At 37.9% G+C, this 17,486-nt stretch overlaps 1 protein-coding gene across 4 annotated transcripts in view; it reads right to left on the reverse strand.

The window, feature by feature from the left end:
- Positions 1-12,159, reverse strand: part of LOC126297517 (serum response factor homolog) — a 256,685-nt gene extending 244,526 nt beyond the window's left edge. For all 4 annotated transcript variants that reach the window (XM_049988408.1, XM_049988406.1, XM_049988407.1 and 1 more), the window contains exons 1-2: positions 11,595-12,159; positions 10,653-10,904 (exon numbers count right to left, since the gene is read on the reverse strand). In XM_049988408.1, the coding sequence (XP_049844365.1) occupies positions 10,653-10,904; positions 11,595-12,050 (708 nt within the window). In that variant the 5' untranslated portion in view covers positions 12,051-12,159. The remainder of the gene's footprint in view (positions 1-10,652; positions 10,905-11,594) is intronic.
- Positions 12,160-17,486: the final 5,327 nt, after the last annotated feature.

Genomic DNA, 17,486 nt, shown 5'->3' on the forward strand with positions numbered 1-17,486 from the left:
TACCTAACAGAACCACTAAAAACTTTACCGAAATGAAAGATACACAGTGCAACAATACCATCACAAATTCACTCAGGGAGCTTGATGGCTCTAAGTATACAAGACAGATATGATTTTTTTATTCTACAAGAAGAAAAATAGATAATGTTTTTGGCTAATGTCTAGAACATGTTCAGCAGCAGTCATGGGAGTGTTTCTCTACTGCACAGACGTTTGCAACACATCAGTTTTGTGCAGCAATGAGGTGATACTTCAACATAACAAATAAGAGGTGAGAAAACGAATTTCTAGTGTTTAAATAGAAACCATTCTATTCTTCACTGTTGTCATTAATATTTGACTTTTTCCTGAATATGTCATGAATATGCATGTGAAACAAGCACCACTTAATTTATAATCTTCTGTGACCCAAAAAAAATCCCCCCACCCTCGATAATCTTCAGTGCCACAAAAAATCCCCCCACCCCCTCTCGGAGTATGTCATGAATTATGAGGTAGTAGTTAGGCTGGAATGCGACTGTTTCTGGTTGTGAGTTGGTGAATCCAACAAATGTGAAAGCTAAAAATTCTGGTTGTGATGAGAAACTAATCTGTAGCTTAGTCCATGATCTAGGTTGGGTATGCATATGACAGTTTTACTAGCAAAAGTCACATTTATAAGCGTGTTTACATACATATTTCTATCCTCTGAATAGTTCACGAATTACTAGATTGTGGTTAGATTGGGACCTAATAGCAACTTAAGTTAAATTAAAAGTCTTGGTCGTCAAAATATTTTCCCGTTTCTTTTAAATGTGCTAAGATTCCAGAGGCAATGGTATACTGACGTGAGAATGTTACAACATTAATCTGAAACACATTGCCCGTACACTGCTCTCTCATTGGCTGTGTAAAGCCAGCAGCTGAAACACCCCTCTTTCTTTCCCATCAGACCTTATGGCAAGCACTGACAAAATTGCTGAATGAAACACGTAAGTATGCTACTAGCCCTGGTATAGACTTTTACCAGAGTTTTATTTACATGCAGTGTCACTAAGTAATTTTGGCACAGTCACACTCTTCAAAATAACTTAACTTGTAATGATGACAGTAGCAACTGACTGGATAAACTTCTGTTACATTAGAATCACCTAATTGCATACAGTGACCACTAACATACACACACCAGACAAATATCACAATGGAAGATAATTTTTTGAGAAAAATGGAGGCAAATGCATCAGAAGAAATGTACTTATAAGATAATAGCACAGGAAGAGCCAAGGTACTGTAAAATGGTAAGTAAGACAACAATAACCTCAACAGATATGATGTGAACAGCATTTCCTGCAATTTGCCCTTTCAAGAAGCACAGGATATTTGTTATGCAAGTACTGATGGGTATCTAGTTTGAATATAAATTCTCCCTACTATCAGCAACTAGCAATGGATACTGAATTATTAAATTCCAAAAAAAATTGGTAAATTGGTGTGACAGCAGAATGAGTAAAATGCAACAGCATGATAGTAATACAAACAGAACATTATCGTAAAACATTAAAATATTTTTAAAGTGCAGTGACCAAACATAACAGATTGTGGTGTGTGGCAATATTTTCTTTGCTCAAGAAAACTCCCTAAACAGCTCCCCCCCCCCCCCCCCTCCAGAGGGAGGGAGGGAGGGGGGGGGGGGGGAGAGAGAGAGAGAGAGAGAGAGAGAGAGAGAGAGAGAGAGAGAGAGAGAGAGAGAGAGAGAGAGAGAGAGGGACTAAATTCTTTGTTAGTTGTAAGCCTTATGTTCTGATCAATTTTCTGGAGTGATATAGAGCTTCTCTAGTGGACAGTTGTGAGGATGTTGTGTCCACTAGGTGCCTCAAACAGCAATGATAGTAATACACAATATCTAAAACTCCACTGAATGGCTTGATAATTATTGCTTTAAGGTAGCAATAATGATAGATTGTTTAGGAGTATAAATAATGGACATTACAGTGTAACTTTTTACAAGAATTCTGGAGAAGTTACTCATTTCATAATGGATTTCTTCTCAGTTGCTGGAACATCTTCCAAGAAGAAAAACACAATTACCATCCAGAAAAGAAACAAGCACAAGATTCTACAGCAGAGCCAGATGACAATGCATAAAAACCCAGTACCACCTCCTTGTTATAGAAAGTAAATGAAGTTCTGCAAAGGACAGGACCCTGATTTCAAGTAATGGGGCTTATTAAATGATTCTTCAATCCCACAAATTTAATCACAGAATGCTAAACAATTCTACTCACAAGAAAAAAGAAGGAAGCTGAAAAGGGGTCACTGCTGTTATGCAGCCAAGAAAGGCAAGTGATACTACTGCAGAATCTATGGAAAAACAAAATTATCTTGTAAAGAAGTCTCATTCTTTGATACCCCAAGTTCAATAAATGGTCACACTTTACAAACGGCCAGCCACACACTGTGCTTGTTCGTGGTATATGGCAGATGCTTGTTGTGCATATCCATGTCCAGTTGGAGGTAGCCAATTAGTGGATAGTATGTGGTAACCAATGAACAGCAAATACATATTCCTGACACTAATGTATGAATTACTCATATTTTGTATCATTTCCTTCACATTCTGAGTTTGCCACAAATTTGACATTTTCATATCTATCTCATTTGCACCTTCTGTGCTGAAATGATGTTAACGGTTTTAGCTCAAATGTGAACATGCTTGCACTGACAAAATTACACAAATTACTCACATTATGGAAATTGCCCTTCCTTCATTTTCCATTTTTGTCACCTACAGGAGTTTCTTTTACTGAAATATTCTGCACTTTTGCACTGCCTGTGATGAAATACTATTGACTTCATGTCAAAGATGGAATCTAAGTTGACTGACTTATCTTTAGCATACCCTGAAGTCTAAGTTCGGTCTGAAGGTGGTGATCCAGTTGTGGGTTGGCAAAGGCAATGAATTTAATAGTGACATATTGGTTGAAGTGACCGGCTGATCTGTATTGTAGCTGTAGGTCTATGTTACATTGAGCGCTGATATTTTTGTTTTACATTATTTACTGTGTGGTTGCATCCAGAGTGCTGAGAAATGTAACAAAAATACAAAGGTATGGTGAAAGAAAAAAATCAGCAGTAAATTATTTATTATATGCTTTTGTGTATCTTCCCCTGCAAATGTTTTCATCACTGATAATTCAGCTGGATTGCATTCTACCATCCAGTATGTTAATTTTGTCTTTACATTAAATACTTAATATTTGTGCTGCTGATCAAAATAAAAACATAATTACATCACTGGCTATGCAGATCAGCAATTCCACCAATATAACTCCCCATGGCAGATGTTACCAATGTACGTTTTGGGGTTAGAGTGTGGGACTGCTCTCATAATGTTTTATCCAAGATCTTGGTAAATTTGAGGCTTACTTTCAGTATCATTCATTATAGCACAACTGGGAAGGAGAGCTGAAGATGAAAAAACTTAATCCCACCACTCGCTGGCCCATCTCCTGGCTAGGATAATGCATGACAAGCCCACAAAATGCCCGTCATTATGACTGTTTTGGTGACAAATCACACAAAGCCTGCCCAATCACTTTCCCTCAACGTTAGCTACAGCTGCTTCTCCGTGTCACTGCTTTGTCAGATTAATGTCCTTGTGGTGTTTCAGGATATTATTTACCAATGATATACAAAAATAGCTGTACATCAGAGGATACATATGGTCTCAGGAAACAAACAAGAAATAAATAGTCTGTGCATTTAACAATGCAGCAGTCATTCCAACAGTGGTCTAGTCTGTCAGGCATTGAAAGTGATACTTATCATTATTGCCACAAAAAGACATAAAAGTTTATCAACTGAACTGTGAATGACATTTAGCTCTTGAAGTGATTTGTGAAACTTTGCCTGGTTTTATGAAGAGAATTTTCAAACCCAATGGTCTGCGTTTACATGTCTAACAGTTACACTATGAATATAAATTAATGCAATTATCATATCAAGCACTGATCTCACAGTACTTTGCTTAGCGTGGTCCTACTACAACTGTGAGAGTTGATGCAACAGCTAAGGCATTGTACACACATTAGAGAGCAGAATTTCAAACCCCGTTCAGCCATTCAAATTTAAACTTTCCATTGTTTCCCAACTCTATTGGAGCATATGCTGGGATTGACCCTTCACAAAGGATATGGCCAATTTTCATCCTATCCTCGTGAAATCCAAGCTTGTGCTCTGCTTCTAATGACTGGATCAAGCATTAATCTCCCAGCTTCCTTTGTTACTGGAAATGGTATGCCTTATATTCCTCTAGCTTGAAAAGCAGACCTATATTTCATTGTAGCCTCTGAACTGTAAAAAACTGCCGAGGGCTGAGCTTGTGTAGTACGCTTTTCTGCTGCTACACATATTTAGTGCAACTCGTTGCCAGTTCAGTGCCGCCAGAGTTGTCTTGTACTGTTCATCTGTAGTGATTGTTTTTGCTAGGGCCGTTTTGTTCGTGTTTCATTTTTTATGCTGACAAGTTTAAGTGAACAACATGCAGCTGTGAAATTTTGTTTTCTTCTCTGTAAAAATCCTGCTGAAACTGTTTTATCATTGATAACAGCTCGCCAATAGGATTTTATGGGAAAAGCTCAAGGGTACGAGTAATTTGCTCAATTTAAAAATTGTGACATGTTGATTGATGACAAAGCTCATCCTGGACGTCCATCAACTGCCCGAATAGACAAAAATATTGAAAAAACCCTAGAGCTTTGATCACAGACCGTCAACAGACAATTGATATCTTTCATAGATTAATGGGTTATCTTGGATGCTAATTTGTGCCAGACAGAAGACTGGTTCTTCCACCACAACAACACACCTGCACGCACAACCACACTCACCACACTAAGACAGTTTTTGTCTAAACATGGCATCGTTCTACCGTCCCACGTACCTTACTCGCCTGACCTGGCTCCATGAGGCTCTTCCTTATTTCCACGCATGAAAAGATTCTGATTTGACAACACTGAAGAAGTCAAGAAAAAAAAAGGAACAAGCTGTTAGTCATTTCTAAAGATGGCCACAAAAAGATGTTTAATACAACAGAAGCACTGGTGAGACAAAAGTATTAGTTGTAATGCAGAGTATTTTGACAGATGTATGGTTGTTTTGTAAACAATTTGAAAATATATAGCTTTTAAAAAGATAGTTCCATTTTATTTTTGGGTACGCTGTCTTATGAACCATTGTGCCAACTTGTCACTACCTGCCCCTCCACATACATTGCCACACATAAGATTCAATTTTCAGTACCAAGAGTGCTTTAGAACTGAACAGAGATCAAACTATGATCCTTTCAATGTGCACCTTAATTCTTCACAGTAACCAAGCTACACACATGATGAGGATCACGATATAGCTCTTCAACCAGTATGGTAACATGAGGATACATTTCAGGATAAATGGAAAATGCTGAATATAAATGTTTCGGAAGCAGCAATTATTAAATATTCAGACTCTGAATTTGAGACAATGGGTTTAGATACCAAACAAATGAAATGAAGAAAGGTAATTGTATACAAAACAGTCTTGTTTCCCAAAACTCTGATGCAATGAAAGATTTTCAAAACAGAATCAGACACAAGCAGATTAGAATTAAAAAGTCTGTCAAAATTGGAAGGTAGGGTTTTAATGCCTGGGTACTGACAAGATCCTTATAGGCTATGCACAAGCTCACATTGGAGTAGGCGGGGAAGGAAATCAGCTTGTTCATTTCATAGAAATCATTATAGCCTGTGGAGAAAATCACTACAATAAACTTGAGAGTCCATTGTTTTAACAACTCTGCAAACTTGCTTAGTGCCCACATTAGAGACTGAGGGGCAAGAACATGGCATAACCCACTGCAATTTTTTGCGTGAGCCATTCCAGCACTCTTCCGAGATGTTTCATTCTGAATGTAAAAAAGGGCCACACAGCGAATACCATGTAAGTCAAAACATAGATTTTTAGTTTAACAGTAATGAAGTAAACAGCCAAATTATTGTCCATGTAGTTTACATCATAATACCCTTGCCATCACTGACAGAGTTACATTATGGATACATTTCTTTATACTACCGTACAAAATGTGCATTTGAAAAGCCAGCCCATTGCCATTCAAGTGACACCTTTTATTTATTGAAGCAGTTTGAGGTGATTCCACTGAAGTCATTTCATCTGTTCACGATAACGATAATGTGTTTCACTAGTAATTGTACACAACACCCAAGGACGTTTGAAGATGTTCTAGATAAAATTCCCAGTTCTCAAATGTTTTCTGGGCCCAGCGTCTCTTGAATTGAAAGGCCTCTGGGTAACTGCCCTTAAATTAGCAAACTTGCAATTTAAGTTCAGCAGAACAGTAAAGTTCTGGCTGACACTTATCAGAAGTTTTGGGGGGTAAGTATCCTCTCATTTCAATAAAATATAATAAAACTATTCTTGACTGTCCTCAGTTAAATATGGGCTGATTTATTTTTATTTTTGGAAGGTTATCAGTTGCAATCATAAGCAAACACAACAAAGCGAAGGAAACTAAACCTACTTCCCTATTTCAATACATGTGTTTTTCAACCCACTTCAAGTCAATGTACCTAAACAAAAGCACACCACAAAATGTTACAAGATGGTAAATGATCTAATATATTCCACCTAAAACTGTTTCTGTATTCAATGGTGAGAACAAAAAAAGTTCAGTGCAAACAGCAAGTGAATACAATAGAACAGATACTGAAGAACAGAAGGTAATGGCAGAGAAGAAACAACTTTAGATGTGTACGAGTACAGTACGATCTTACTATCAAGAAGTATCTGGACGAAACACTACACCTGAAAGTTACATTAAGCACCCTATGCAACTGAAAGAGGTTTAGCTTCTTCACCACTGAAATAAATTTTTATGCACAAAAGCAAAAACATTTCAGGTTGTTTCCTATCCACTCTGAGTAAAATTTACTTTGGTTATACAGAAAAAAATATCATTTACATTGCAGAAGAGACAGTGATGCTTGTGAACGGAAATACCAGGATAATCCAAACACCAGTTATAAATATTTAGTGAAGTGCTTTGCATTCTGTCACCCACCAAACCTCACCATTCAGAATGTTTGACTATTACACCACTTTGGCCACACATTTACAAGTTAAGGAAAACAACATACTAAGAATATGGAAAATGGAATCTGAAGTAATGCTTATTATTTTCATCTGTGTGTTTTGTGAAGTTAAGAGCACCTATCAATTTGCACAGAAGATAAGATACTTTACTAATGCTTCCATACATCGACTCCAGGCACACATGTCTAAAAAATTAAAACTGTTACAAACTGAGTATTAATTGTCAGTTAAACATCTCCACAGTGTGACATTTGTCTGGAACTGTGTTTTGAGGTAATAAGCAAATAATTAAGGTAGTAGGTTCCATCGATGTTCCTTGTTGTTTTCTTGAGATGTCGCCACTCCAAGACCACAAAAGTTTCAGCTTAAAAATCTAATCCTTAGCTCAAAAGTAATACACACTTGTTCAAATTCCACAATAAAAATCACAGTGCTGTGCTGGGAAAGAGCAGTGGAGATAACTCATTATAGAGTGCAACCTAGTGTTATGTAAAAGTGTTGAGGTTAATATAAATTACAATAAAAATTTTCAGTCTGTAGACAATTATCATATAAAGCAGTTACAGGTACATAAGATAATGAGAATGAAAACTTAATATTTTGGAATCACGGGTAACAAACTTCTCAATTGTAACAAAATATTGTAAAAATACTGAAAAGTTGAACATTTTTAGAATTTTTGTGTATTTGTTTTGGGTTATTTACTACAACTGTATATTTGTGCACCAATTATGATTATTATGCTTGAATATTACTCTTAACAAATATTCAGGAGCAACTGTTTGTGGCAACAGCTGTTTCCAGAAATTAAATAAACTAAAAATGCCCTAAACCTTAAAGTTGTTTTGAACTCAGCACTGTCTTACCAATTATAGTCCTATTGAAGACAGTATGCCCTTAGTCTGAAACGATAAGGTACACTACATTCCCTTCTTGTATGTGTGTAGCAGGAAGTAGCAGTGATGATGATGTGGCGTGTCATTGTTCTGTACCTATAACTGAATTTCACAAACCAATATTTGGTTTGTAATGAAAATGGGAATGGCATACTGTAATACAACAAATTCATAACTCCTTTGTTTGTGTAAAAATATGCACGATAGCACCAAGATTTCTAGTTTACTTTCCATCACTTGTTTCAATGATTGCAATTTCTACAAAAGTGTGGGGAATATACAGGGCTAAGAAAAGGACGAGACAAGAAACAATTCAAAACATGACCATAGTTTATGTAACAAAAAGTCACTGTATCTTATGAAAGATTTAGTAAGTTACAAATTCCTAGACATCAACTTCTCTATGACAAATATTATTCACTGCAATTTGTAAGTATACTTATAACTAAATATTAACTGAAAATTGCACTAATCACATATTATTCTGACTAACAGATCATAAACAAGACATGAGGAACTGGGATGTCATGTCATAATACCATTGGCACTATCTCTTTAATAAAAAAAAATCATTAAAAAAGTTGATGTTACTCAGCAATTTGTGTCTGCAGAATCCAAGTTCATGCATATCGTTCACCGGTTTCAGCCTTCACTTAGCAAGTAATCGTATTTGTACTGGTCATAGTAAATGAATTACTACAGTTCACAATATTTTGTAATGTCCTACATATCTGAAACTTTAGTACTGACATTTGCTACCAGTAATCAGTTAAACATCATAAAAAACTATCATATTGCTGGCCTAAGTAGCAAAAAACAGTACCACTATGATATAAAACATGTTGTGGCAACAGTAGGAAAGGTGCCAAAAGTCTGACACTGTCTCCAGAGGTAAGTCAGGACAGAACATACAGCAATCACACCATGAATAGAGACAAAAATTAAGTCCATGACCACAAAGCCACTCATTTGAAAACTCAAACTGATGCTAAGTAACTATGAAAGAGAAACAACAAACAGTTTATAATGTCTCAATATTTAAAAAAAAAAAAATGTAATACTGACTCATTAAATGAACTGCAAATCTGAATGCACAACAGGTATTGTTATCTAAGAACAATTTTATGACTTATGACTCTGTATAAAATGGAAACCATGCAAAGCAAATGCCTCATGTAATGAACTTTTGTTTTTAAAAAAAAGTAAATAAAAAAAGCTCAAGTATTGTGGAAACTGAATACCACAAATTTTTTTGGCAGTTTATGATACTGTGCCAAAACAACACACAGTAATACAGTACCACAAAACAGTAACAGACTGACAGTGTTCCACATTTCGCAATAACAATACATAAAAGAAAGAGATAGACAGAAAATATGCAAAAAGAAGTAGTATGAACACTGTGCAATTTCTATTACTTCCCACCCCTCAGCATCTTGACTGAAAATATCTGATGTTAATGGAGCCAAGAATGTTCCGTTTTCTAAATCCCACTCTACTAACTACAGCAAAAACAATACTTGCCAGTTTTATACTAGCTAAAAAGCCATGACATGGTCATATAATAAAACATTTTGGTGAAAATTTAATTCACCAAAAACAAATCAAAATTTGTTTAAAAAAATTCCATGCTCATTTCAGCACTGCAATATCATTAACTTTCTACATGTGCACAGGCAACTTTCATGCTGCAACAACACCATAACAAAACAAAACACTTGCTGTACAACCATCAATGCAGTAAAGCCACAAAAATCATGCATAGAATATACAAAATGCCTCTGAAGGCAACTGCTGCTCAATGGCACAATCTGATACCCTTACAGTAATGGCACTTGAGGTCACTGACTGTGCAGTATGTCAGTTTAATTATTTTAACACTCTTGTAACGTAAACAGAATAAGCATTTTTAATGCACCATGACATGAAAATTCTCTAATGATAAAAAATGGTGTAGAATATTTGCAAAATTTAGTGATGACTATCAACCTCAACTGTCTTAATTCTCAGCCACAAAAATCAAGAAACTGCCTTATTTCTGGGAAACTTTTTAAAATTATTCTTCTGGAATAATTGAATTGTTGTTAGTCATTAAAAGCCTGTGCTCTGCAAGAATATGGATTTTCTCGCACAATTTTGATTTCAAAATGCATTGTATCAGAACCTTGCAAAGCAAGCCTTCAAGCAAAGGTAAATAATATTTTACATGTCACTTTTAGCTTTACGATAACCTGTGATAGCTTTCTGAAATATCCACAGAGGAAATGTGTGATAGAGCTTTCCTCTGTTTCAATCACCACACTGATGTTACAGCAAGTGCCACTACCGTTGAGGGTGTGAATGTGACATATGGGGGTGTGGAGGTGGGTAAGCAGCATGAGGTGGTGGTAGAGGTGATTGGCACGGCTGCTGATAGCCACCTGCTAGCAGCGGCCCTGGACTGGAACATGGGATGAGATGTGATGGAGGTGACTGGGTGTGAGAATGCGGTGGTGGAGCCATCATATGATGGTGTTGATGGGGAGATGGTGACCCTGGGTGCTGCTGGAAATGCTGTGCATGAGGATGTGGATGTTGCTGAGCCCCACCTCCACCTACATGTTGTGAACTACCGTACACCAGCTGTCTTACTTTCTGCTCCTCATCACCAATGTTGTACGTCAGCTCCGTCTCCTCAAACCCAGTAGCAGACATCCTCTGGTCGCCCCCAACACCCGAAGGTGGTGGATCAGGGGAATTCAAGCATGTCTGAATTAGAGCTTTCCCTGCTTCCGATGTTATCATCGGTTGCAGTTTTCTGGTAGCAAAAGTGTAGACATGGCCTGTCTCAGAGGCCACTAAAAGCATCACTTGGGTCCCTGTCAGTGTTGAAAGCTCATAAGCCTGTCAACAGGAGAGTGGAATCATAAGTTTCCTAAACAGCAGCAATATACTCAATAAGAGATTATCATTTACAAACTCTGTTAGAATACAAGAAACTAAATAATTCTTAGACGGAATTAAGAAATAACTCTGTATATATTCAACCTATATAGCGCACCGTGCGCTATGTTTGAGCCTAGGAATTTAAGTAAAATTAAAAAAAACGTGAATAAAGAACTGGTGTTCAGAACTAACAAATTAAAGTGTTTTATGCACCACGAAAACAAGTATTCAAATAAAAATAATGTACATAACTTCGAACTCTTCAATTATTCTTTAAATACCTTCAAATTATTGTTCACAGATTACATGATATACATTCTAAAATGGTTGACGCATGCCAGAGAGGTTATGTTTACCCACTGTATTTATATAAACATAACCAATTTGCACTGAAACAACACCGACAGAACTAATATTGTTTCAGCATGTATTTATTATATTTTGTCCTTGTTATTATGAAAAGCATTTTAGTTGTCATCAAACGTCTAATTTCACTGCCACTGCTGGTGCAAGAGCCAAGCTATCACGATAATCTCAATTGCACGAAAGGCACAGTGTTCCTTAAAAATGACTTACGGACCCACAATGTAAGATACATACAAATTACACGATACAATAAAAATAACTACTAAAAGAAAAAGCTCATACCTTCTTCATTATACCAGTCTTCCTCTTCGAAAAAGTTGTATATCGTCGAAGTTTGTTGTCAATATATTCCATCTTTATTTTAACGCGTCCCTTCGTCTTTTTACCATTCGGTGGCGGCGTCTTTTTCTGGGCCTGTGAGTAGCCCTCGTCCCCAATGTCAGTGCCACAGTCCGTTGATAAGCCCATCCCACTTTGAGATGACATGCTGGGTCTACCTGACACTTCTTGTTCAAAACACACATCTGAAGACGTTCGCTTCAGTCCACGAGTCATACCCGCACTGCAAGTACTTGGTAACGAAACTGAAGACCTTGACACTCCAGAAGTTAGAGACGTTGTAGGTCTCGCATGGCTTGTACTTCCGTATATTTCAGGCGGCGTTTCACCACTTAAAAGAGACATATTGTATCCCATATTAAAACGGGAATCTCTTCCCCCTCCTGTTGGTGTATCCATCACTGCACTGTCACTATTTACTTAACGTCATAATAAAAATCTGATTACTTCTCTCACTACCTTAACCTCTAAGCGTTCCGACACCATACGCACGTCACCAACACCACACGGCAACTGTTCGTAATTTGACCTAAGTTCTCCGCTAGCGCGCGGCTCGTGCGGCGAGTTGCTGAAGAAAGTAGTCCCAACTCTTAAAAGCAGTATCTACGTCACAATAAAACAAAATAATGTTTTAAATCTGTTTTGTAAAGGGTAATCCATTATTTGTTAGTACTTTCACAGTGTAACAAGGTGTAAAGCGTACAATATATTCGTTACTTTATGGTGGCGTATGAATACCTTGGCGCACAGACAGCCGGTCCCACTCCCATATTTAGAAGTCGCTGTTGCCAAATTAGGTAAACTTCTCCTAACATGGTAAACAAAGATCCACCCTTTCAGTCGAAAAATGAAGTTTGATACATGTTATGTTCAGTTCCTACCACATATTGTTTGCATCACGAGTTACGTTGCTCCTTTTACAGTTAAAGTCACGACGCTGCCAAAAATAGCGAATACTAGTCATTCTAATTTTTAACCTTGTGTATCTGGTTTCTGAAATAGAACCCAAATCCGTTTTAGCCGGTTTCTGAAGATTTGATCGTATCGTCATGCCGGCCAAGAAATTAGTGAGAATGTAAAAAAAAAAGGTAACACATTTGGTGAAGCTACTGAGCGCATAAAGTGCTGAGATAAGAATCTGTGAGGATTAAACTGAATTTAAAAAAAAAAAAGAGCTCCCTAAACTGTGGATGGATATTACACACAAGTATTTTATCCCTGAAGGAAGGGCATAGTTTGACTATTTCCAGCGAAATACTTCAAATATTTCTACGGCATGCGATGAATGCTGCACGCACACGTCAAGAAAATCTGTATATGAATAAATTCTGGCATTTTTTTTCACTTCATCTATGGAAACAATGGTAAGAAATTAGTCATTTTGTCTTCGACTGGGCGGCGGTAGCTTCTCATTGCGGTTTCAGTTGCAGGAGACCGTGGTAACAATTTATGCAGGAGACTGTGATAAGTGGTGAAGATTAAATGTATCTGTATTTTTGACATGCGAAATTACTTGGGTTTCATGTAGCACTGTATCATAAATTAATGGAACACAGCAACACTGCACCCGCAACAAATACCATTGGTAAGTTTCTTTCTCCGTAGTGGCTCATAGCTGTGAAAATGGACTGTTTACGAAGAAGTGCCAAATAGAAAGAATCGAGAAAAAAAGCTAATGATGAAGTAAGAGCCAGAATGAGGGCAAATGCGATAGTGATAGATAGAATTGAAAGAATATCATTAAAATTGTATGGACATTTGTTGCGAATGATCACCGGCGACCAAAGAAAACTTTTGAATGGAAACCACCTGGAAGTAGTAAACACAGCGGGCAGGGACGTTCTCAGAATGATCACGTAAATAAAATAGTGGAGTACCGCGGTGTACGCAAAGAGGATGTCCTAAAGAGAGAGGCTTGGCAGAAGATAACAGAAATACATCAAAATGTTGCTATCAATTGATCTTTGTATTAATTAATCATGTATAACAATAGTAACAATTTGTCTCGAAATTACAGCTGTCCCCAATAAAGAGAAAAGTGAGCCGCTCTGTTTTTGAAAAGGGAAACTGCTCTATGTTCGTTACTTACTTATTGCATTCAAAAGATAGTTCGCCTAAATCACTGCAGGCATATGTGAAGATGGTTCATTCAAGAGGGCCTTATCCGAAATGCTTCCCCGTTCTTGACCGTGTAAGACACCACTCTGTTCCCATTGCTCATGATGTTGACAGGTGGCTGAATTCTATCTACCCACTCTGCACCATAAAACATACTCTCTTCCTCTCCGACTGATGTTTCTCAAGTGAGACACAGTCATAACTGAAATGAACCTACACGGTACGCTTATTCTCAAGACTGCGATTATTTCCAGCGAGTTAAAAATAAGTCTTACATCAAACATTACGAGTAAACCCTTCTTCTTTCGTTCCCAATGGTGGAGCGACTGATTGGGATTATTGGTTGAGAAACTGGAAGGTTTTCGTTCTTGCGCCCAGGTACATATGAAAATAGTGATATAGATCGCAACAAGTGCATCGTGGAATTGATTCTTGACTTCAAAAATTCCTGCCGTCTTATGGGTTAGTCATGTTATATTCCCTGACAACGGAAAAAATTATCTTCGGTTCACAATGAATGAACAGTGTGGCATTTTGTTATCGCCGGTACATTATTCTTTGCGAGAATGTATAAACAAAACAGTATTGTGCATCAAGGGTAAACCGAATGAGGTTGCGCTGTTCGTAAGACTGGCCTTGTATAGCCCATGGGACGATGGAAGCTGTCTCCATGCGGTCTACCTGATTTACGCTTCCCGTGCTTTCCCTAAATTACGTCAGGTAAATGCCGAATGATTTCTACTACAAGGTCACGGCCGACTTCCTGCCGCGGTCCTTCACAAACTATGCCTGTAAGTATGTAAATGCCTGTATATAAGAATTAGATCTTTTCTTTAGACTGTAATAACACACCGCATCCAAAATCTTTGTAAAAGTGATCTGCAGAAGAATAAAAATACTGCTACTAGTAGTAGTATGAGCACTCTTGGTTTAGTTTATTGTCAGAGCTTCAGAGAACTTCGTCGAATACGTAGCACTGATGCGATAGAACTGCACAAGTATGAATTATGGTTCTGTCTCCGAGAGCTACAGCGACGCCTAACAACCAGGATTGTCATCTAAAGGCTCAGAAGTGTGCAGTTATTTCGTCAGTAGATGATGTTATGAGGGTTCCGAGGTTGTATTATATGTTATACACTAATGAGTGTAGAATTTAATAACTGGTCATGGTGTGGTTTAGTTAACAGAATGCAAAGAAGTCCATTTCAAATACTGTTCCCCATATTTTCTGGCAGGTATTTCTAGCCGCTACACTTTGGTTTCAACTTACGTTTGAGGAATTGACCGTCGACCGTAAGGAATACAGTAGCTCTCAGATTTCTCTACTAAGGATGTGGGACATGGATAAACTAAAAGAACCAGAGGTTGTACAGAGTTTCAGGGAGAGCATAAGGGAGCAATTAACAGGAATGGGGGAAAGAAATACAGTAGAAGAAGAATGGGTAGCTTTGAGAAATGAAGCAGAGGATCAAGTAGGTAAAAAGACGAGGGCTAGTAGAAATCCTTGGGTAACAGAAGAAATATTGAATTTAATTGATGAAAGGAGAAAATATAAAAATGCAATAAATTAAGCAGGCAAAAAGGAATACAAACGTCTCAAAAATGAGATCAACGGGAAGTGCAAAATGGCTAAGCAGGGATGGCTAGAGGACAAATGTAAGGATGTAGAGGCTTATCTCACTAGGGGTAAGATAGTTACTGCCTACAGGAAAATTAAAGAGACCTTTGGAGATAAGAGAACCACTTGTATGAACATCAGGAGCTCAGATGGAAACCCAGTTCTAAGCAAAGAAGGGAAAGCAGAAAGGTGGAAGGAGTATATAGAGGGTCTATACAAGGGCGATGTACTTGAGGACAATATTATGGAAATGGAAGAAGATGTAGATGAAGATGAAATGGGAGATACGATACTGCGTGAAGAGTTTGACAGAGCACTGAAAGACCTGAGTCGAAACAAGGCCCCCGGAGTAGACAACATTCCATTGGAACTACTGACGGCCTTGGGAGAGCCAGTCATGACAGAACTCTACCATCTGGTGAGCAAGATGTATGAAACAGGCGAAATACCCTCAGACTTCAAGAAGAATATAATAATTCCAATCGCAAAGAAAGCAGGTGTTGACAGATGTGGAAATTACCGAACAATAAGTTTAATAAGCCATAGCTGCAAAATACTAACACGAATTCTTTAGAGACGAATGGAAAAACTAGTAGAAGCCGACCTCGGGGAAGATCAGTTTGGATTCTGTAGAAATGTTGGAACACGTGAGGCAATACTGACCTTACGACTTATCTTAGAAGAAAGATTAAGGAAAGGCAAACCTACGTGTCTAGCATTTGTAGACTCAGAGAAAGCTTTTAACTATGTTGACTGAAATACTCTCTTTCAAATTCTGAAGGTGGCAGGGGTAAAATACAGGAAGCGAAAGGCTATTTACAATTTGTACAGAAACCAGATGGCAGTTATAAGAATCGAGGGATCATGAAAGGGAAGCAGTGGTTGGGAAGGGAGGGAGACAGGGTTGTAGTCTCTCCCCGATGTTATTCAATCTGTATATTGAGCAAGCAGTGAAGGAAACAAAAGAAAAATTCGGAGTAGGTATTAAAATCCATGGAGAAGAAATAAAAATGTTGAGGTTCGCCGATGACTTCGTAATTCTGTCAGAGACAGCAAAGGACTTGGAAGAGCAGTTGAACGGAATGGACAGTGTCTTGAAAGGAGGATATAAGATGAACATCAACAAAAGCAAAACGAGGATAATGGAATGTAGTCGAATTAAGTCGGTTGATGCTGAGGGAATTAGATTAGGAAATGAGACACTTAAAGTAGTAAAGGAGTTTCGCTATTTGGGGAGCAAAATAACTGATGATGGTCGAAGTAGTGAGGACATAAAATGTAGACTGTCAATGGCAAGGAAAGCGTTTCTGAAGAAGAGAAATTTGTTGACATCGAGTATAGATTTAAGTGTCAGGAAGTCGTTTCTTAAAGTATTTGTATGGAGTGTAGCCATGTATGGAAGTGCAACATGGACGACAAATAGTCGGGACAAGAAGAGAATAGTAGCTTCCGAAATATGGTGCTACAGAAGAATGCTGAAGATTAGATGGGTAGATCACATAACTAATGAGGAAGTATTGAATAGGATTGGGGAGAAGAGAAGTTTGTGGCACAACTTGACCAGAAGAAGGGATCGGTTGGTAGGACATGTTCTGAGGCATCAAGGGATCACCAATTTAGTATTAGAGGGCAGCGTAGAGGGTAAAAATTGTAGAGGGAGACCAAGGGATGACTACTCTAAGCAGATTCAGAAGGATGTGGGTTGCAGTGGGTACTGGGAGATGAAGAACCCTGCACAGGATAGAGTAGCATGGAGAGTTGCATCAAACCAGTCTCAGGACTTAAGACCACAACAACAACATTGAATAAAAATCAGTATCTTGGCGATATTTTGCTTCTGATCCGCTTTTAGAAAGGAAAATATGGCAGAAACTGAAGGGTAGTCAATTTGCTTATAGAGGAACTTCTTAGATATTTTAGTAACAACAATACATTTTACAAGACTGCAGTGCAGATTTCTCGAAAAGTGTTACAGAACTGCGCACGTTTAATACAGCGGATGAACGATGTTCGGTCAACGATTTCAGTGTCCTAAAGGAAGAAAATTTACCGTTTCTCGCTGTGTCTGTATCGAGTTCACTGGAAATAGAGCACAGGCT

The sequence above is a fragment of the Schistocerca gregaria genome, chromosome X (genome assembly GCF_023897955.1).
Source record: "Schistocerca gregaria isolate iqSchGreg1 chromosome X, iqSchGreg1.2, whole genome shotgun sequence".
In the NCBI taxonomy this organism is placed as follows: domain Eukaryota; kingdom Metazoa; phylum Arthropoda; class Insecta; order Orthoptera; family Acrididae; genus Schistocerca; species Schistocerca gregaria.